The sequence below is a fragment of the Leptonychotes weddellii genome, chromosome 4 (assembly GCF_054177405.1).
Source record: "Leptonychotes weddellii isolate Sample4059 chromosome 4, ASM5417740v2, whole genome shotgun sequence".
Classification (NCBI taxonomy): domain Eukaryota; kingdom Metazoa; phylum Chordata; class Mammalia; order Carnivora; family Phocidae; genus Leptonychotes; species Leptonychotes weddellii.
This window is the reverse complement of record NC_138372.1, coordinates 58823584-58846957: the sequence shown is the minus strand read 5'-3', so window position 1 is coordinate 58846957 and position 23374 is coordinate 58823584. Positions and strand designations below refer to the sequence as shown.

Here is a 23374-nt window from a genome sequence, read left to right as displayed (position 1 = left end):
AAGCTGTACTTTTGCTGTCAGTTGAGTGAGAAAATGCTAATTTTGCCTGGTTTTGTTTGTCTCTGTAATGACTCAGCCACCCCCAAAGGCAGGGACCATCAGTTATGATATTCAGGAGAAAGTACCCTCTAAAATTTGTGCTTCTCAAGCATGAATGGGAAGCTATTTTCTGGCCGTGACTCATGGGCAAAAAAAAAGAAAGAATTGAGGACTACACCAGATTAAATGCAATAATCAAGGGCTACTTATCACATTAGAACATTAGTCACTATCACTTTTCTGATGCAAACATAAGCATCTTACCCTCTATCCCATCCTCATATATAGACAAGTACTAATGACTATGTATTCAAATAATGTTATTTAAAAAAGATGTTACCCTTCTAAGTCAGTATTTTAATAAGGGATTATCATGGGAAGTGAAATTAAACAATAAACCAGAGGAAGCTCACCCTATATTTTCATAATACATAGAAATTTGTTGCTAATATATAGAACTAAAATTGATTTGAACATTGACCCTGTATTCTGTGACTTTGCTAGATTTATTAGTTTGGGTAGTCATTTTATAGATTCCTTAGGATTTTTTTTGTAAACAATCATATTATCCACAAGAGCAGTTTTACTTCTTCCTTTCCATATTTATGTCTTTTATTTATTTTTCTTATCTTAATGTATTATTTAGAACATCCAGTATAGTGTTCGATAGAAGTGGTAAGAATGGACACCTCTGCAGTTCCCAATCTTAGGCAGAAAGCACTCAATGTTTCATTATTAAGAATGATATTAGCTATAGGCTTTTCATATCAGATTAAAAGAATTCACTTTATATTCTCAATTTGCTGAGTTTTTAAATGAATTGATGTTGACAGTTGTCAACTGCTTTTTTGGTCACTGTTGCCAAAGAACAAACTCTACAACATTTCAAGCTTTTACAATTTATTAAGATTTGTGTTATGGCCTAATACACGGTTTATCTTAGTGAAAAGTCCCATGTGCACTTGAAAACAATGTGTACTGTGCAGTTGTTGGATACTATGTTCTAGATATGCTTATTATTTCTCAGATGTAGGTCCTTAACAGATATTTTGTCTAGTTTTTATTTCAAAGATTGAGAAAAGATTGTTAAGACTTCCAATTAGGAGTATAGGTTTATCTATTTCTCCCTTTACTTCTGTCAATTGTTTGATTCACGTATTTTGAAAATTTATTAGGTATATACACATTTAAAATTTTTATGTTGTTCTGATGAATTGATGTTTTTATCACTAGGAAATGTTGTTCTCCATCTTTGGCAATACTTATTGTCTTGAAGTCTACTTTATCTAATAACGATCAAGCAACTCCGGCTTTCTTATGTTCAGTATTTGCATGGTGTATCTTTCTCTGTCCTTTATTTTCAACCTGGCCATGTCATTATTTTTAGAAAGCATCTCGCATAAAAATAAAGTATGTTTGTTTCTACCCAAATAATGGAAATCCCAGGTGAATTTTTCTGAAAAGGTCGGAGTCCTTTTCAGTGTAAATAATTACCCTGTTTATTCATTTTAGAAATCCAGCATCTCTGATATTATTTTCACATAACACAGGGCACCCTTGTGCCCATATTTACTCTTCACAGAATGTAATGTGCTTATAGTCAGTGAGGCTAAATTAGTAGGATCTGAGAATAGTATCTTGGGCTCCCAAAATATATGACAGCTAGCTTAATTTGAATTTATATTTTTGGTAATTACTTAGGAGACTCAAATTATAAGTGTATCTGCATTTTCTCAAGGAACTGGCCTTTTCTATTAAAGACATTAAGGGAATTGGGCCTGGAAATTAAGGAAATACAGTAGTTTATGTTTGAGTGAATCACTGTGCAAAAAATGCAAAATGTTAACATTGGGAAAGCCTTTTGTCACTCATCCTTATCAAGCATTCCAGGGAAATGAAACCAACGCATGCTGGCATAAAAGAATGAGGCTAGAATTACTGAATAACTACTGTACGTAGTACATCGTAGGGCTGTGAGAAAAACAAAAGTAGTTACAAGACTCCCCACTTGAGCAAATTTGTATTTGTGCTGTATATTTTCCTTAGGCCTCTGAAGCTCCCCCTTCCACTATTCTCTCCCCAACCCTGTGCCCTGGGTGATTGCCCTTCTGGAACAAATCAATGGGTCCCTTGATCTCTAGTTTCCAGTTGGTTCTGCTCACTGGTGAACACCAGCAGAAGATCAGATGAAGGGAGGAGAGGAAAGTCTGGATATTTATTCCCTTGGCTCTCATCCTGTGGGGGTCACCAGAGGCTGGTTACCTCTCCTCAAGGAAGGTCAAGGCTCCAATGAGGAAGCATTTTTCATATGTCTGATTCTTTTTCTGGATTCAAGCAACTGCTCCCCCTTTTTGAATCTACAGGCCTAGGGAGGGTAACAAATCCCACTTTTACCAGCCTTGCGATAGTTAGTTTCCCCGGGTCCTATACACATCCTTTATCAAGCGCTCTTCCGTGTAGCCTATCTGAGTGTGGCACATCTTTCCTGCTGGAACCTGACCAACACAGCAATCTGATGAACCGACAGTTAAGAATTTAGGTACTGGGCCGCCTGGGTGGCTCAGTTGGTTAAGCGACTGCCTTTGGCTCAGGTCATGATCCTGGAGTCCCAGGATCGAGTCCCGCATCGGGCTCCCTGCTCAGCTTCTCCCTCTCACCCTCCCCCCTCTCATGCTCTCTCTATCTCATTCTCTCTCAAATAAATGAATAAAATCTTTAAAAAAAAAAAAGAATTTAGGTACTATATGATAAGTGCCATATAAATCTTAAAGATAATTACCGATTTTGCTGAACAAGCTGAGAGTAAAGAGAAATCTCCAAGGCCTTGGGGATCCTCAGGGAAATTGTCCAGAAGGAGGTAAGGTTTGACAAGCAGTAAAAAATGACTATCAAGGAAAGACAAATAGCAAGGGAGTGAGGGCAAAATGTATGCAAGGGATGGTGGGAACCCAAACCCCATGCGGGTCAGACTGCACGGGGAATCTACACAGAGACACGAGAACCTTATGACATTAATATTGAGAAAACATCTTATGTGAAACTGCTCCCATTCTGAGGAATCTCTCTCCCACTCAAGAAAGTAAGGGTGAAGACTAGTGAAGATGACATTATTGGGGTAACTGTGGATGTGCTTCAATGTCAGTACTTTACTGTTGTTAGCAATGGCCTGCTTGTTCCATAACTATGGCCGCACGCTACGGCTGAGAACCTCTGCTGTGTGCAATTAAACATCAAGTTGAAGTCTGCGCTTTAATGTGCTTAAGAATCAGCTTTGATTTTTAACTGGTTAAATTGCACATCCTTGGGTTCGACGTACAAGAAATTTTAATTCAGTAATTCTGTGAAGGGACCTGAACAATCCACATTTTTTAACAAGGCATGTACCTGACTCTGATACAAACCCTCTAGGGAGTCATGTGCTTGTGGACAATAATTGGCATTAAAAACTTTCAACCAAAAGAATGAATTAATGGCAGTGGTCTTTTAGAAAGATTAACCTGGCCACAGGATACAAGATAGACTGGGTGTGGAGGGAATAAGGACAAGGAAGGTGGAAGAGAGAGGACTCTAAAAGTCCAAGCAGGTGGATGGGAGCACCTGGCATGAAAAGGCTGGGAAGAAAGGCATTGAAGAGAAGAGACAGATATGAACAAAGTGAAGAATGAACGGATCTTTCTTTACTGAGTGTCATGATGTGGTGGTTTAAAATATGTCAAGTTTTTTTGTTTTTTGTTTTGTTTTTTTGTGACACTCTCCCTATTAAAAAAAAATTGTGTATTCTTATTCCCCTCTCCTGTTTTCTGTGATGTATGGCTTTGGAAAGTGGGTTAGAAAAGGCAATCGGGCTTCCTTCTGGCTCTCTTGGGTTACATGCCTTTGGAGCCCTGCTGTGAGGTCCAGCCACCCTGGGACCTCCATGTGGTGAGAAAGGAAGAGATGCCTGAGGAAGTCCAGCTGTTCCAGCCCCAGCTGGTTGAGTCTTCCCAAACCAAGCATCGGACATGTGAGTAAAGAAGCCTAACTCTGACCACTATTTAAATACCATGTCATGAGAGATCTTGGGTCAAAACCAGCCTGCCGAGCAGTTCTTGATTTCCTGATCCATAGAAGCATATGAAATTATAAATATTGTCATTTTAAACCAATAAATAAATTTTGGATGATGTCTTATGTAGCAACAGTACCTAGTTTACAGGACAAAGTCAAAGAGGACTTTGATTTTATCTTTCTATGAAATTTGGAAATTGTCTTTTCTCTTTATATAAGGAAGTTGTAAAAACCTCAGCAGCCTTTTTACCTTGATTGGTCTTATAGTCACAGTTCATCAAAATATAAATAAATAAATAAATAACCATCTAGTAATATATTCTCAATTTCAAAACCAAATTATTAAATAATTAGAAGCAAACTTCTAACTCATTAGTTCCATGGGGAAACAACCACATTTCCTCTAATATTTTGCACAAAAGTGCTAATGCTTAGAAAAAATTTGTGTAATTACAATTAAATCACTCCCCCTTAGGAGCAAATCAAATTTGTCTCCCTTAGGAACAGCAAATCAAATTATGTCTGTCAAATCAATTCACTATGCAAGTAGGATGACAGCCCTTTGAGGATAGGTTTTCTTTTATCTCTAAGTGTTTGGTTGTTTGCTTATTTATTTATTTATTTTTAAAACCTCTATTTATCTAGTTGAGAATGTCTCATATATCCAATTTCACTCATTCAAACTCAGAGCTTAACTCTATTTTTAGGCTCCTCTTAGATGGCAGAGTTGAGGCTAAATTATAGATCCTAGAGGAAATCACAACTAGAAAAAGAAAAAAATTTCACATAGTTATATATACCTGCTCCAGCCAGTCTCACCTTCTCTGATCCCACAGTGCACGATAGGTGGAATTCATAAGGGTTGTGTGCACTCATGGGCCCAACCCTCAGAAGCACAATTCCCTCGCTCAAGAAGCCTGAAGGAAAGCACATGAGTAAGAGTGGCATGATTATAGGACTAATCTTGGGTCCATTGCTTTATTTAAAATAAAGACTCCCAAGTGCTGGTGAAAGCGAAGGTGTCTTGGGTTGGAGGGGCTTTCAAGTGCTCTCTCCATTACCTTCCCTGCTTGACCACTCCACTATAACCCAGGAAAAATGCCTCGTGCCTGCTATTGCTAAGCATCAGTACCTCAACTATGATTGTCGTACCTCAAAACCACAAATAACACACCCCAGAAAACAAACCATGGTAAGCTGCTGATTTAAACAAGTTCTGAATTTGTGTTACACGTGATTATTGAAGTTACCCCCAGTTGGTCTCTGAGTGTTACAAATCAAGACATATTTCATCCCCTTGGCCATGGTTCTTTTCGTAGGCTGTGGGCACTCCAGGAGGATGGCTCAAGATGATGAACTAAAGGGCAGGAAGAAATACTAGATCTTCTAATTTGTTAAATTTGACAAGTAAGAGAGATGAAGCTTCCTAACATTTAATATTTAGACGGACAGTGCGGCCCCCACTATGTCAGACAGTCACGTCACCTACAGAATAGGGTGTATGTATCTTTGTGAGGTATTTTTTTGTGATAAACCAATAATGAAAATCAGACACAGCGGAGACAAGGGGAGGACAAGGGGCACTGCAGGGTACAGACTCCAGTGCCTTGTAAGGGCCAGACTGGGGCTGAAACAGTGAGATACCAGCTGGGGCGGGCGTGGGGGATGGCCATGAACAAGACACCCCCTACACTGTCTAATGACAGCCCAGCAGTACTCAGGTGTGGCAGCGTGAACGGGGAGCTGCTACCTCGCTACCATTGCAAGCCAAGGTAGAAATCTGCTTTTTAATCTGAAATCTCCTAATTTTAGAATTTAGCACACATTTAAAAAATAATAAAATAAAATTTAAAAATGTAAAAAAAAAAAAGTCTGATGCCCACATTCAGTCTGAGTTTGTGACCTCAAGATTCCAGAAAGCTGGTGGTCTAAATATCTGTATCCTCTCCTTGGGAATCCTAGCTCTGTCTACTTGCTGGTGGCCTTAAGCAAGTTACTTAACTTGTCAGAGCTTCGGTTTCCTTATAAAGTGGAGTTAACAACAGCTAAGGTTGGGGAGTAAAGTGATAACACAATAAGAATCCATTATAAAATACGTATATTCAAATGCAAGTTTCTAGAGACAATATACTTTGCTTGCACCAAAAACAAAATAAAAAATATAGGAACAATGGAAAAATCAGGCTAGCTGAACACCAAATGGTATCAATAAATACAATAGAAAGTAAATGTCCGGATCTTTGGGACATTTGGCTCACAGAAGCATATATTATATATATATATTTATTACACTCGGAAGAAAATCAGCCAGCATTATCATCAAAGAAATTCTGCACAGGTCCCCAACAAAGCCGCCAGAGGCACCAAAACACTCCCCACGTGAAAACCGCGTGGATGTGGATGCACAAGCCTAGCTAGGAAAGGAAAGGAGGCATCTCTGTGGGACCACTCCCAAGAAAGGAGAAACTAGCAGGAAAAATGGATGAAATCAAAAGAGGGTACAAAGAACGGGGGTGGGGGAGGGGGACACTGGCTTGACTGAAATACGGAAAGCCAAGATGCGTACTGAGAACACCCCTACTCATCAGTGGGCTTCCAAGTGTTTCTGCCCCACAGTGTGAATGTCCCGACTCTAGCTGACAGATCACTGAAGTGGTTCTAGCCATTTTTAGCACAAGAAAAATTTCTTTCAACAGAGTTTTGCCTGGAACCTCAGAACATAAAATAAAAGCAGAGCTGTTCTGGGCTGCCTTAACACCTCAAGGTGGCCTCTGAGGGCTGTATCATCAATCTGAAGGTTCCCCTAGAAGGAACCTGAAGGTCCTTTTACCTTCAAAGCTTCTGACAAACAGGAAGAGAGGGCTATTGAAGGCCCTTCCATTGTACAAATCTATGGAGTATTTGTCCTCAACATGTCTAATCGTAATAACCACTTCCTTTTGTTAAGCAGTCACTATGAGCCACACATTGTGCTAAGGACTATAGGTACATGACGGTATTTAATCTTTACAATAACCCTGTGTGATCTTATTATACTCATTCTTCAAAGGAAAACACTGAGGCCTCGAGAGGGTTGGTAAATCAGCCAAAAGCACATAGAAAAGGAGAGTCAAAACCCACTGTAGTCCATTGACATTATAACCAACTCCACTGAATTAGATGAGGGTCTGAGAGATGGAACTCAAGATCACTTTTGAAGCAATCACCTGAGTCCTTCCTTTTCTGGATATTCATGACACTAACATCTGTCTTCCACTTCCCATCAACAAACACTGACTAGAACCCAATGTAGTAAAGAAATATATTAAGGTAGCAGGGCAGGTGTGGGGGTCATGAGAGTGGGAGTGGTGGGAAAATAAAAAGAATGGAAGGAAGTGTACAGCATGAATGAGGCCGCTCTGCCCTAAGGACAGAACAGAAGCCTACCTGGGTGGGGAGAGACAGACAGACACACTAACACAAAAATTCCACAAAGATCAATTGAGAATTGGTTAGGAAAAAAGTAGCTTATTTGTAATAGCAGCAAACCAGGAACAAAACCAACAAAAATTGTACAAGTCTTTCCTACGGAAAACTATAAAACTTTACTTATTGAGGAACATAAACCAAGACCTGAGTAAATGAAATGATAGGGCAATGTTCATGGATGGGAAGATGTCAGTTCTCTGAAAATTCATCTATATATAATATGATCTATATTGAAATGTAAATAAAATCTCAACAGTTTTTATGTGTCTGACAAATTGATTCTGAAATTCATAAAGAAGAGTAAATATATAGGCATAGCCAACTAAAAAAAGAAAGGGAAGAGATTGTCCTTCAAGCATCAGGATATAACTCAGAGTTCTTTGACTGAAACCATGATATTGATGCAGAAAAATATAAAGAGACAAAGCACACCCGTGTCTATCCAGGAATAAGTCATTTCATTGAGGAAAATACGTACAAGGCAACAAGCAATCTTTGAACCACAGGATACATTTTTCATTTCCATTTAAAACATACAATAAAATTCTATCTCTACCTCACACTATGTACAACAATTAATGCAGATAGAATAAATACCTGAACTTCAAAACAAAATTAAAAATAAATAGAAAAATGTAGAATATTTTTATGAGACTGCAGGGAACATTTTCTTAAGATCTAAATGTAAAACCCAAAAAAATGCTGATAAATTTACCATATTAAAATTTAAAACTTCTGTAGGACAAAAGATAGGACATGATTCTGTATGTCTCTCTGTCACAATTTGGAAAAATATAAATGGAAAAAACATAATCAAAATACACAGCAAAAGATTAGTATCTAGAATGTCCAAATCAATAATAAAAACTCAAACAATCCATCAGAAAAAAAGGTGCCAAGGTTGTATTTTGGCAATTCTCAAAAAAGGAGATACAAATAGCCAACAAACACATTTAAAAAACATTTCAGTTCGCTAGGGATTAAGAGAACGCAAAATAAAATAGCAATGCCAAAACATTTACATTTCTAATCCATCAGACAACCTAAAATAAAAAAGATTTGAAATTAAGTATTGGTGAGGTATGGAGAAATGGGAAAAAAGGAATCAAATTTATGGGGCCACTTTTTAATATCATATTTTTAAAAATCTAAAATACAGATTTAAAACTATACCCCCCCCACACACATTCCTTCTACATTAGAAAATCCATTTCTAGAAATATTCCTGAGAGATCTTCACATATGCAAAGGGAGATGTGTTCAAGGATGTTGGTCATAGTATTGTTGGCAGTAACAGAAATTTTAAAGTAACTTGATCGCCTGCTAATATGACATATTTATAGAATGTAGCATTATAAAGCAGTTAAAAGAATAAGTTAAGTCTATTTGCATCACAGAGCTCAAAAACAGAATGCACAGTGAAAGAAAAAACTTAGGGGATGATATAAATAGCACTGAGGAAATAGCAGGAGCAGGTCACCGTGAGAAATAGGGAGTAGTCCAGCATGTAGAATGCAGAGGTAGAAAATATAATTGGAAAATTAGCTGGAGCCAGAGAGTTGAATATATTGTTAATTACTGTTAGTTAAAAAAAAAATAGATTTAGTGTAGGCTTTCCTCCTCCATTTTCAAGAATAGCACCTTTGAGTTCTTACTGGTTTCAGCTTTACTGTTTGTAATAAACCCTCAGTACAGAAATCTAGTACAGAGTTTCATCCATGAACTATGAAATTCTACAACCTTTAAAAAAAAAAAACACTTTGCGGGCGCCTGGGTGGCTCAGTCGGTTAAGCGACTGCCTTCGGCTCAGGTCATGATCCTGGAGTCCCTGCATCGAGTCCCGCATCGGGCTCCCTGCTCGGCAGGGAGTCTGCTTCTCCCTCTCCCACTCCCCCTGCTTGTGTTCCCTCTCTCGCTGTGTCTTTCTCTGTCAAATAAATAAATAAAATCTTTAAAAAAAAAAAATAAAAAATAAAAAAAACACTTTGCTTATTAGGTTTCACCTTGGACTCTGGGCTATCTAGCAAAATCTTGGCTATGCAGTACGTTTGCTTGGTGGTGAAAAGATCTTAGACTTCCCATTTTTGCCCATTTTGATTCCTTTCCCCTCACTAATTTGTTATTTCTTTTCAACAATCAGGTGGAAGGTGAGAAGAAATTTTTCAGATAGTAAGGACCTACCACGAAATGCAAGGAGGAGACCAGGGCTACGCTCTGGCAGCAAGGAGTGTCTCCATCTCCTCCCCGCCCCCTGCAATGGCAGGCCAAGGGCTGGGAGAGCTCAGCTGTTAGACTGAGAAGTAAGGGTGGGAAAGAAAGCATGCTGCTTGTGGTAGAAACTGCTGGCTGTCTCTCAAAATCTGTTTTCCCATCTTCCACAATAACAGTTCTGTAGGCAGGTCATGCCCGAACACGTGACTCCATTGTCCAGTGGCCCTTGAAGTTAGGATGTAGCCATGTGACTTCAGTTCTCATCAATGTACTGTGAAGACTAATGTGCGCACCTTGGGGTCTGGGACTTAAGAAGGTGAGCACATGCCTTCTGCACTTTTGTCCCCTTCCAACCAGGTGGAAGCTGGCCTTGGGGCATGGCACGGCTGACCTCACTTTCACCATGCAAATGTCAAACATGTCCCAGGGTTCTCCAAGTGAGCTCTTGAGACCCCTGGAGATTGCTGAGACCCTTTCAGGGAGGCCACAGGTCAAAGCTATTTTTTTTTTCAAAGCTATTTTTATACTAACAAATTACATGCCTTTTTCACCTTCATTCTCTCACAAACGCACAATGGAGTTTTCCAGTGTCTACATGAAGCGTGATATCACAGCAGTTGGAATGCAAAAGCAGACCTAAGAATCCAGCTGTCTTTTACTAAGTTAGAAATTAAAGGGATTTGCAAAATGTAATGTTTCTCTTATCACTATTTTGTTGTTGTTTTGGAAAATAGGGTTACTTTTCATAAAAATGTGTTATTTATGTTAACCTGCATGGATTTATTGTTATTTTAAAATGACTTAATATTTTTAAATTTCTGTTTTTATTTCTCATATGATATCAGTAGATATAGTCCATGTAATGAAAGCTTTTTGAGGTCTTTAATAATTTTTAAAAGTGTAAAAGGGTCTAGTGACCAAAAAAAAATTGAGAACCATTGCCCTAGGAGTTAGAGGAACAATGACCTGCATCTCTGAATGACTGTACGGGCTGAAGGTTCTCTGCCCTCATTCAGGGTGCAGCTGTTACATACAAGAGAAATAAGTTTCTGTGTTATGTCACTGTGTCATTGTGCCTTTTTATTACAGCATCCTGGATTTACTCTAAATAATATAGACAATTTAGTCATATAAGTGGGGTACTACTATATCAAACTAATGACCGTATGTGGCGTTGATTCACATGGGCAGTAAGAGAAAGAAATTTTAGGCTGGAAAATTAATAACACTTGATCTGCCACTGCCAAGTATTTGGTACAACTATTCCTTGTGGTAACTTGGAAGGTAGACCATGTTCCTATGGAGCCCACAGCTAGAGAAGAAATGACCAGAAAGAGCTAGAATGATCATATGTGTTGACTGTTCTCTATTGCATTTAGCAACATACAACAAGAAATAGATAAACCTGAGAAAGAACTGACCAATTTGTAAACAGATAAAGAGAAAAGAAAGTGTCCAGTAACTTAAGACTTACCAGGTTGAAAAAATCAACTGCTTCTATACCTCCAAAGAGAAGAAGACCCAGCCCTGAGGCAAAACCCAGATTAAGGATGCTGCCTGTTTTTTATATGGCCTCAAAGTAACTACCATCAAAAGGAGAAAACAAAGAAAGAAAGCAGCTTAATATCTATATCTAGAAAAGAACTTGGGTGTAATTACCGGCACATGGAACTAACTGGAAGCAAATACAGCAGACACTTACCAAATTTTTGAGGAAATGGTTTTACCAAAGCAACCACAAGCCTAGCCAGAAAAAGCTTGTTTTGTTTTTTGTTTTTCAAATTAAGAACAGCTCCCAAAGAGGCATAGTCTCCCAACACAATACTTCGATGTGACCATGCAGGATAATGGACAAGAATAACTTTTCAGAAAGCCAAGGGCTTCAGAAGACAATTGAGAACGAGGAGTTGAAATCACTCTACTCCTAGGGAAAGGATTTGTTATTTGCTATGGTTCAGTGACTACCACATATATTGCCAAAATTCCCTTTTCTGAACAGGAGCCTTTATTTCACTTCTCCTGGTCTTGTTCCTCCACTATTTATTGGTGGTAGGGTGGGAAGACAATGTGATGTTCAGTTTGTAGGTGGTTGAAGAGTCTAATCTGGACTTAATGGAGAGAACTTACATGAAGTAGAGATTCTTGACTTTTGATCTAATGATGGCACTCTGGGTGTTTTCCTTGGGGGTGAGTGAGTACATTCTATGTTGGGAAGAAGGGAGCATGTCGACATTTGGATTGCCAGAGGGGCAAACTGTGGTAGAAGTTGCCAGTTCGTTTTCTGATCCTTCCATAGTTACAGAACTGTAGGCAGGCACCTGGCCACCCAGCTGGATTATACTTCCCAGCCTGCCTCACAATTGCAACATGACTAAATTCTTAAAATTGCTATGTGAGCACTATCCAGATCTGGGACTTCAGACCTTCAGAGGTTTATGTTCTCTTCCCCTTATGTGCCAGCTGGAACAATATGTGGTAGCAACCCTTCTTTGACCCTACAGATGAGGAAAGCATCCCAGGAGATGGCAGAACAGCAACGTGGAAGGAACCATGGTCCCTAAATGACCTCAAGGAGAAAAGCTGTCTAGTCAATCTGCACTTCACAATGATACTATTCCCTAATAGAAAAAAATACACTTCTTTGTCCTATAAGACACTTAAGTGCTAGGTAAGACCATCAGTAGTATATGGCCGATATAAGAAATCCATCTCTTCTTACGCCCTGGACCTGTGAGGAAGTCTTGGGGAAAACTTCTGCATGCATGTATATATGGGTCCACAGGCACACACAAAAGAGCTAATTAAAGAAAAACCTTGTGGAGTTGTGGTATAATGAAAAATATATATTTAGTTGTTGTCCCTGATTCCTGGCACAGAGCTTTTAAAACCTTCAGAATTACCTGAGTGATAGGACTGTCTTCTGTTATGCATAATGAACACCCTCTGACCATACTTCAGTCTAAGCTAGTGAAGTGATTTAGGTGGGGCCCGAAATAATGTCAAACTATTGGAGTTTGTTGGCAGAGAGACCAAACATGAGATTAGAAGGTGGGAACTTTCAGCCCCGCTCCCTGGTCTCCAGGAAGAAGGAGAGAGATTGGGTTAGAAAAACTCAGCAACGATGTTTGGAGAGCTTTTGGGTTGGTAAACATGCTGAAGTGCTGGGAGGGTGGTGCACCCAGAGAGAACATGGAAGCTCTGCATTCCCAATCCCACACTGTGCCCTACACATCTCTTCCGTTTGGCTATTTCTGAGTTGTACCTTCGTCATAATCCCCTAAATGTAAGTAAAGCATTTTCTTGAGTTCTGTGAGTCATTCTAGCAAATTATCGAAACTGATGAGGGTGTTGTGGGAACCCCAGAATTTATAGGTGATTGGACAGAAATACAGGTGGTCTCTGGAACTTGTGACTGACCTCAAGACTGTGGGGGCAGTCTTGTGGGACTGAGCCCATAACCGGTAGGGTCCATACTAACTCGGATAGTTAGTGTTAGAATTGAATGCAATGATTAGACATCTTGTTTGTGTTGAGGACTGGAGAATTGGTAGGGAAAACCCTCACCCATTTGGTGTCAGGAATGGTACCAGAAAAACAGACACCACAAGAGCTTAAGCCTACATAGGGTACGGAGTAATCAGGGTGGACCCTAACACTTTGCTTTACATAAACACTTCAGCTTTGCCTCTGCACCCTCTGAACACTGGGAGCTCAGCTGTGGTGGCATCAACCTCAGCACAATCGTTCTGCTTGCAGTGGCCAAGAACCTCTAGGCTGTTACAACGCCAGCCTAAGAAAGATGTCAGACTGGACTTTTCCAGCCTCGGACGAATGGCTGAGAACAGCAAATGCAAGTGACTGCATGTCTTACAGAGAGATACCAGACCATTTTATAGAACTTGTTAACAGGTGTCCCCAACCAGTATTATGACCCCTGGCCCATCACCCATGTGCAGGCTTTGTAAGAGAAAATGGAGACTGGTCAGACATCCAGAGTGTTGGCAGAGAGCTACACGTTTCCTACCCCTTCCCCACTACCTGCCCCACTGTAAGTCACGTGAGGAAGAATTTCAGGAGTCTGAGACATCACTTTGGATTCCTGAGGCTGAACCAGGTCCAAGAAGACATGTTAAACTGAATGGAAAACTGAAGTTTTCATTTCATATTGGACTTCTTTTTTTTTAACGAAAAAAATTTTCCCCAGCTTTATTGAGATATAATTGTGGACTGGGCTTTTTATTACCGGAAAGTGAAACTATCTGTTACTATTTGAAAGATTCATTTATTTTTTTATTTAAGAGAAGGGGGAGGGGCAGAGGGGCAGAAGGAGAGGGAGGGGGAAAGAATCTCAAGCAGACTCCCCACTGAGCACAGAGTCCAACCTGGGGCTCCATCCCACGACCCTGAGATCATGACCTGAGCTGAAATCAAGAGTTGGACCCTTAACCGACTGAGCCACCCAGGAGCCTCTGTCTGTTAATATTTTAAAGTGACCAGGAAAGCTAAGAGATCTACCTGAGTTATTATTCAGGGGAGAAGAAAGAGACTCACAGCACATTCGAAAGGCAAGAGAGAAGAAAAATCAAGAAGCTCCTGCTGCTTGTGCCCACCAAATGCATGTTATTCAATACATAGGGGGGACTGGGTTTGAGTGGGGATGCCTGCCTTGGCTCTCTTGGGCCTCCACTAATAGCCAAGACTCACATAAAACAACTGCCACAGTACCCATTTTCAACAGCAACATCGGGTGAGGCAACAACAACAAATTGATTTTTCTAGTTTTTCTCTCGTCAAGGCCTGAGCAATTAGAACCAAGTCCTTAAACTGAGAAAGCATGGAAGGTTCCGGACTACTGTGGGAAAGAGAAACCTGAGGAGGGGAGAAAGACATTCCAGCACAACAGATGTCCCCAAACAGTTAACCTGAATATTCAGAGAGGCTTTATGAAGCCGACTTCCGGCTTTGAACAGCCTAACCCCAGACTTCTTTTATATGACATACAAGTTTACATCTGATTTGACTTTGTTCTCTCTGATATCATATCTGTAATATGTTAAAAGCTAAGAAAAAGATAAACAAGTCCATAGAAAAAATAGGCAAAGGAAAGCAGATAATTTACATGAGAAATAGAAATCGTCAGTAAAGTATCTGAAAGTGTACTTAACTCTAGTAGTAACTCAAGAAATGTACATTTAAAAGATGAAATACTGTTTCTTACTTATCAGGTTGGCAAAAATCTTAACTATGAATTCTATCTGGTTGGAAAGGATCTGGAGAAATATACTTCATTCAATGTTGATGGGACTATAACTTGGAAAAGTCTTTTTTGGAGGACCATTTGGAAATAGCTATGAAAATTAAAAATGCATTTGTATATGAGCATGCACACATGTACATGCATGGCTGTGTGTGTGTTTAATGTACAGAAAATAGCCTAGAAGGATCTGTAACCAGCTTAACAGTGTTTCTATTTCTTAGGAGAGGAGGGCAGTGGAATGGAATAAGGGTATTAATGAACTTTTACTTTTTACACTGGACTTAAAATTTTTATGACCACAGTGTTATTTTTGTAATTAAAATTTTACATGAAAAATCAGTCACCCTGCTTCTCAAAGATTCAATAGATATGCAAAATATCTTAATTGATTTATTTCCCTTAAAAATGTACATATTAGGTGTTGAGTATGCATAGTCTACTGAAATTTGAGTAAACTTCGGCTACCTGAACCCTACCTTGTTATAGGTAGGTGGTTTAGTATTTTACACCCCAGTTAAGAGGGCTTCCTAATTTGGTAACAATATAAGTACAGGGTGGTGTTTTATATTGCTGGGCAGTATGGACAGGCTTGTTTTAAGTAATTAAAGATTCAAAACATAATCTTAGGTAAAGTATTTTGAAAAAAATTCAGAGAGATTTGCATTTTTTAGATAAAAATCATGAATTCTATTATTAGTTTTTATTTTTTTTGGCAGAGATGCCCTTCAATTTTTAGGCATGCATGCCAAGGAAATGACCTTCTGCTAATCCATACTGATGTACTTTCCTGTTTTCAGACCAGAATTCTTTCAGAACAACAGCAAGTCTTCCAAGAAATCTTTTTTTTTAATCTCAAAGTTTTAAGCAAAAATAGGTCATTTAAAATATAGAGATATTCTTACTTGGTCCTCAAAAGATAGAGCCTGGGCAACATCTCTTGGAAAGCCATCGATAACAATGCCTTCTTCATCAGGTATTTGCATCAATTTCTGTTTTATCTCTGTAATTGTTGTTTCCTTTTACAAATTAAAAAAAAAAGATGAAAAAACACGGTTAAGCTTACACTCACCACTGCTATAAAAATCTTTGCAGAACAGAAGCAAATTACACAGCAGTACCTGTGGGGCCAATTCTCCAGTTGTAATTATTTTGGCAATAAGACTCCATTTCCTATTGCTGCTGGTACTGTGGATCTTCTTTCGTAATAATTCTCCCACCGAAATGTATTGGAATCCATAACGTTCTGCAATTTTCAAACTTTGAGTACCCTTCCCACTTCCTGGACCACCTATCAGTTAAAATAGGCAAAATTGTGACCTTCTGATACAAGAAGAAACTCCTTTTTATACAGCTACTACCCCTGCCTTGAGATGCAGAGTCTAGATCACCAACAGCAGAGTGGGCAACTCCACACTCGTGCCATTCTCGGTGCTAACTCTGAATGCAGAGCAAGTGTAGACTTAGCCAAGGGAAGGATAGAATGACGATCAACTTTATTAGAGGAAAGAGACATCTTTTCCTTTACTTATTTTTGTAAATAACTAATTTAGAAAATTGGACAATGCAGTTGAAAGAAATTGTTTCATGTTCTTCTTTGTAAAACCTAATTGTTTTTTCCTTTATAATCAAAGAAAAATCTATGGGACACAAGAGACAATGACCAAAATAACAGACATGTGTTCCATGCCAACAAAGAGCTAATGTGCAATTTGGTGAAATATAATTATTATTTTTAAACCCAAAGGGACGTCAATATTGACAGTTTATTTAAATCTTTTTTTCTTAACTCCGTTCATGGGTCTCCTTGCTTCATCTCCTTTAAATTCCACAGAAGTTTTATGTAATGAATACCGAATGAATGGAATAGGTTCTTAAAGCAGAACAGTTTCATAGAGCTCATGATAATTTCAATTTTGTAATATATTAGTATGAAGTAATCAACATTTTGCAACCTTACTCAATACTAATTGTTGATAATTACCATTTACTTTTTAGAAGCTTAAGTCCTAAAATAATTATAAAATATATGCCTCAGATTTTATTTCCAATCATATTGGATTATTTTAATTTATATTTCTAAACAACCTAGACTAACTAGAATCTAAAATCTGAACAAATTTCTAAATAAAGCACATAGCAATCAGCCCAGCCTGATTTTGATTTGTTACTTTTTTTTTTTTTCTTTAAAGACTCTACTTATATGGGAGAGAGAGAGCATGAGCAGGGGGAGAAGGAGGGATAGAAGGAGAATAAGAGGGCAAAGCAGACTTCTCTCAGAGCAGGGAGCCCAATGACTCTGGGTTAGATCCCAGGACACTGAGATCATGACCCGAGCTGAAGTCAGAGGCTTAACCAACTGAGCCACCCAGGTGCCCCGATTTGTCACTTCTTAGTAATTACCAAAATGAAATATTTTCAAGTATTTAAGCATAAATTATTGACTATAGACAAAATATTTCTAAAGGTTAATGTCTAATAAGGAATGAAATGTTTTGGTAATACTCACTGAAAATAATTATAATTTATTAAGTAATATTGAAAAAAAAATTCAATAGAAAAGTGAGTTGATGTTCTCCCTACTAATTCAATATATCAAGCTTTTGGGAGGAGTAGAAGTCATTTTATATATAATTATTTAGTAATTATCTTTTGCAAATGGTATAAGTAAAAAAGAAAGACAGGTGTTTTGTTGGTTTTTTCTGAGAAGAGTTCTGAATGAGTAGACACAGTTGGCCAGGGCTTATTTCCTCTTTAAAAATTTTAAAGTGCAGGGGCGTCTGGGTGGCTCAGTTAGTTAAGTGACTTTTGATTTTGGCTCAGGTCATGATCTCAGGGTCTTGGGATGGAGCCCCGCCTCAGGCTTGCTCTTTCTGTCTCTCCCTCTCAAATAAATCTTTAAAAAATTCATAAATAAAAATAAAATTTTTAAAGCACAGAATTCTAAGATCTATGAGAATCATTTAACCCCAATACCAAGTAATACACCTGATAACATGTGGTTTCCCCTTTTTGCTGCTTTATTAAAATCAGGATAGGAATTTGTTTGCATTTTTAACCATTCTCTTTCTAAGAAACTCTAAATCCTATCCTATTAGATTTAACATTATGAACTACTACTAGATTAAATTCATTACTTTGCAAATAAAAAGTTAAGTTTTGGTTCTAAATGGCTGTTTCTGGCCTATTAACCTATGGTGCAGTTCATGGATTGGCTTGAAATAAAAAATTATATGAATAACTCCATCAAATCTGAGCTGATTTGATCCTTGAAGAATGAAAGTTATCTTTCATAAACTGTATTTCCACACTTTATCTCATAAACCATCAAACTAAGAGATTATAAATCCCACTGAATTAAACAAAAAATCAAGCATGCTAGGAAAGTTATGGCACCTTCGGGAAAAAAAATTTTTGTCAACTAATGGAAGCAAATAACAGACAACACAAACATGAGTAGCACAGTGGAAGAGAATAACATTAATTTATTAGATGGGTTTGATTAACAAATTAATTTCATGTTCTTCTCTCTGAAACCAGAGTGAGCTTAATCTTACTCTATTTATTTATCTCTAATACTTATAAATATTAGGATCCATCTAACTCTTAGATTTTATAATTAAAATAAGAGAGATTCATGTCTGTGCCAAGAAGGCTGGCTTTAATAAAAATTCTGCGTCATCAGAAAGGAAATTTTGTTTATTTGAATGTAATACCATGTGGGTATCTGCACCTCCTCCACTCCTTTTTTAGGCTGGTACCAATAAAATTTGTAAGCTTCAGGTACAATTATAATTCCTCAAAAATCATAAAATTGCCCCAATTTTCTCAGATAACCTAAAGTTCGGTTTTTCCTTTCTTCTTGTATCTCAATCCTCTAAAATCTAGAAGTTATTTACACTCATTGGTTCTGCATCATTCCTGGAATACATAAAACTTTATAGTGTGTAAGCCTAAAACCAGAATCACACTCTTGGGAAGTCAGTTGATTTTACTGAGTAAAAAAGAACTGTGGAGTTCTTTGAAGTGGAGGAGATTTGAAGCATTTATATCTTCTCCAAAGATCTTAGTTTATTGAAATATTTTAGTCATTTTCATATAAAATTCACAGTGCACAAAAAATTCATGTATGTGTTGTTTTACACAAGAGCATTTTGGTATTACACATTTTTCATGGACAAACAAGCCTCCATTTGTTTATCCTATTAATAATCACCAAAATTTTAGTAACAGCAACAAGAAAAATAAAATTGAAAGAATATTTCATCACAAAATAGCAAAATAATTTCCAATTATTCTTCACCTGTAGCTCTATGTTTTAATAAAGCATTTCCTCATCCTCTAGGTAAGGACCTCAAACTTTTAAGCATACACAGACAACATTCCATTTTCAAGAACGGTAAGAGATTTATGGCATAATGGTGGCTACCATACGTCGTAAGAATAATGACTTTTAGAAAGAGAGTTTCTATACTTTCTTCCTACAATATTATTTTAAACAATTCAGGGTTAAATATATTTGCAATTTCATTTTCATTACACTGAGAGATGGACCAATGTCACTCCTTCTACTCTGGTGAACTTAAATTCTTGTTATAGCTTGGTGTGTTTATTTGCATGCTGTTTTCCTAGTTGCCATCATCATTACATCTCCTGGAAACAGTACTTATTTGCATGGGGGCTGTATTCATTTTGCCCTCTGTTAACGTTACTGACAAGAAGAGCTTTGAACATTTCACACTCGATTTTCACTTTTGGTCATCTCTGTGAAAGCTGAGTGAAACTGGAATGTGAGACAATGATGACATATTGCATGTTCACAGGTCTCCTCATGATTTTTACAGATTTTGAGGAAGTTAGAATTTGCAAGAATGGTCAAAAATGCATTTTGCAAAAGACTTTCAACATTTTCCATACCCATTCCTTGTGAAATGATATCAGACTAGTAATTTCATACTCATTCATAGTAAGCAATGTTAAAAAGTAACTTTTATTATTATTTTGATTAATACTTAGATGTTATGTGCTGTGTAAAACACTATTCTATTAGATTTGCCTGTCTGAAACATCAAAACTTAGACTTTATTTTAGGTGCCAGTTTGCCATATGCAAGATTTCATTTATATGAGTTGTTACCAACATATTATTATTATTATTACCCTCTAAAGTTAATAGTGAATAAAAATTCAATTTGTTGAGTTAAAAAGAAAAAAACATATCATGTTTATTAAAAAAAAAAAAAAGAAGAAGAAGAAGAAGATAGCAGGGGGGAAACCAGAGGGGGAGATGAACCATGAGAGATGATGGACTCTGAAAAACAAACTGAGGGTTCTAGAGGGGAGGGGGATGGGAGGATGGGTTAGCCTGACGATGGGTATTAAGGAGGGCACGTTCTGCATGGAGCACTGCGTGTTATATGCAAATAATGAATCATGGAACACTACATCAAAAACTAATGATGTAATGTATGGTGATTAACAAAACATAAAAAAAAACAAAAAAAATACTATGTTTAGAAAACTTCCAATGGATTCAGTTATCTTGTTAAAAGTTAAACAGATAAAACCATAGGACAATAAATCTTGAGGAGATTAATACTTCCAATTCATTATAGAGAATTTCTAGGACATTGTAATGAGATTCTATAAAAGTGCAATAGGCAGTAGATTATATAATTATAATAATTCTGTTTTATTGAAAATTATGCTAAAAATACTTCTATCTACTGTCTCTTGAACTTTTGTTTCTATTTGTCATTACCCAACTTAGTATTTGCAAATACATATAATTAACATAATCTCTATAGCAATGGCATAAGAATTTTGCTTTCTGTCCTCATACCTATGACAAGAATGATTTTTGGTCGAGGTCTAGTAGGATCAAAAACCTCATACTCCTCAATTAACTCTGCAGTCTCAGAGAGGTCCGTATCACTTTCTATGGAGAATTGATGGATTGGAGGGAGCCGATCATACCGCCGATACGGAAAGTTTGAATTTTCAGGCATTACTGCAAAAGAGTAAGATAACTTTGAAACGGGAAAAATAAAGCATAATAAAACATTTTTTGTACTTAGCCCATTAGTAGAGGAAATTTTTCAAACTAAATGAGTTTGGTTTTTTTCAACTGGAAGAAGACCCCATCCTGTAAGTGGTATGCAAACTTTTTCTTAAAGGGCCAGACATTCAATATTTTGAACTTCTAACAGTCTCATACTCAACTTGGCCATGGTAGCAGGAAAGTGGGTCACAGACAATATAAAAACAAATGGATGAGCTTGTGTTACAATAAAACTTTATTTATAAAAACAGGTAAAGAGTCAGACCCAAGTCATGGGTTATAGTTCGCCAACCCCTGTTCAGAGGAACCTTCTTAAGGACTGCCTAATCTTGCTTGTAGTTTGTATATATCCTGATCTCTGCAAATGGTGCTCCCTAGAGTTATGTAGTATACAAGCTCACAACTTTCACAACCTTATGCAGCTGCTAACTCCTGTGTTGTTCAAGGCTCAGCCATGGTTCCTGTAGTTCATGGCTCCTTCCTTCCTCACCCTGTGTGTCACTATTCTGGGGGGCCCAGAGAAGCCCTAATGATCCAAAAGGCACCTGCATAAAAGAAACAGGAGGCCACTTGGCTTTCCATGAGGGATTTAGCTATGGGGACTACTGGATTTTAGCATGGCATCATGCTTATATCTCTTTCTGGGGTGTTGATCTGGTAGAACTTCTCATGCTCTGTTGATAAATAAATGAGGATATTGACTACTAACCCGCTGGACTCACTTTAGCTCCACGAAAGGAGTAGAATAGTCTGCAATGATAGTGGATATTCTTTAGAAGATTCTGGGAAGGGTTTATGGTAGGAAAGGCACTGACAACAGTATCCTGTTTTGCCTGAAATTGAATTGCTTCACCCAACACAGGGCAAAACTCTAGGCATTATCCTCAACTACTTTCTTCCCTCACTCTTCACATCTATTGCCATAGATGTTCTCTCCAAAACATATCCAAATGCATATATTTATCTCCATCTCCACTACTACAACTCTTGCCCAAGCCACCATCATTTACCCAGACTGCTATAATAGACTCTTTACTGGTCTGCCTGCTTCTAAATTGTCCCCACAATCCACTGCCTGAAATGCTTTTCCCAATGCAATCCCATGGCTATCTGCTGCTTGCCATTCATACCTCAGCTCAAATGACACCTCCTATAAGAGAACTTCACTGACTTTTTAATCTCGAGTAGCCACCTAATTTCCAGGGCACTACTCTAACAATGCTCTACATAGCATCTACTATTTCACCATCTGAGAAGTCTCCATTTACTGTTTGTCTTCTCCCATTAGAATGTTCAGTTCCACGAAGCAGGGACCTTACTTATCTGGAACTGTATCCCTGGGATCTAGAACTATGCTTGGCACATAGTCAGTGTCCAATAAATATTTGTTGAATTGTTAACAAAGAGAATAGATGACTTCCCATAGAGAAAAGCCAGAAGATGGGTAGGCAGAGTGTGGCCACAGGATAGAGGGCCTTGACCACCACGGTAAAGGGTTTAGCTTTAACCTGGTAGAAAGCCAGCAGAGAGGTGTGTTGTTTTTTGGGAGGGGGTGAGTAGAGCAGTGACATAATTAAATATGAAATATGTTTTTTAGGAAGATTAATCTGGTGATGGTTAGAAGGGATTGAGTAGGGAGATGAGGAGCAGAAAGAATAACAGCTAAGAGTCAGGTACAGTAATGCACAGGTGAGAAATGAGGGCTTCACTTAGAGGCACGGGAAATGGACACAAGTGGTAGATATGAAGAACATGGTTACGATTGGGATCTGTGACATGAAAGGAGGTGATATTACAAAAACAATTACCAGGTTTCAAGTCTAAATGAATAAGGAAAACACTGCATCTCATATAGCATCCTTCTGCCTTCTCTCTTCTGCTCCAGAAAGAGTGGGCTTCTCTCACTCCTGTCTATATCATACCCTCTTCCTCTATGTCAGGAACTCCTATTCTTTATTCTCTGGTAGCTACTCAAACTCCTCCATCCTTCTCTAGCTAACACCCACTCAGCTTTCTGTCTCCAAGCATTAGCATATCACTTCTTCCAGGAAATCTACCCTGAACCCCAGCCTAGGTTGAATCCATTCCCCCGTTAATATGGTTGATCCTATAGCATATGGTATTTCCTATAGCACCCACTGTGTTTCTAATTATATATTTATTTTTTTCACCATCAATGTTTTTTTTATTCCATATTCAAAATGATCACCAACTTTATTATTTTTATTTCAACAATTATTCCTGATTAACATCTCTTATAAAAATTCTTTAAAAATAACCTCAGCATTATATTCT

General features: G+C 37.9%; 1 protein-coding gene across 2 annotated transcripts in view; it reads right to left on the bottom strand.

Moving 5' to 3' along the window:
• The window catches only part of AK5 (adenylate kinase 5), a 226057-nt gene that overhangs the window by 193892 nt on the left and 8791 nt on the right, over positions 1 to 23374 (bottom strand). The window contains exons 3-5 of one of the 2 annotated variants that reach the window (XM_081817032.1): positions 20861 to 21028; positions 16141 to 16310; positions 15925 to 16038 (exon numbers count right to left, since the gene is read on the bottom strand). In XM_081817032.1, coding sequence (XP_081673158.1) covers positions 15925 to 16038; positions 16141 to 16310; positions 20861 to 21028 — 452 coding nt within the window. The remainder of the gene's footprint in view (positions 1 to 15924; positions 16039 to 16140; positions 16311 to 20860; positions 21029 to 23374) is intronic. The other variant, XM_081817033.1, reaches the window with a different exon arrangement.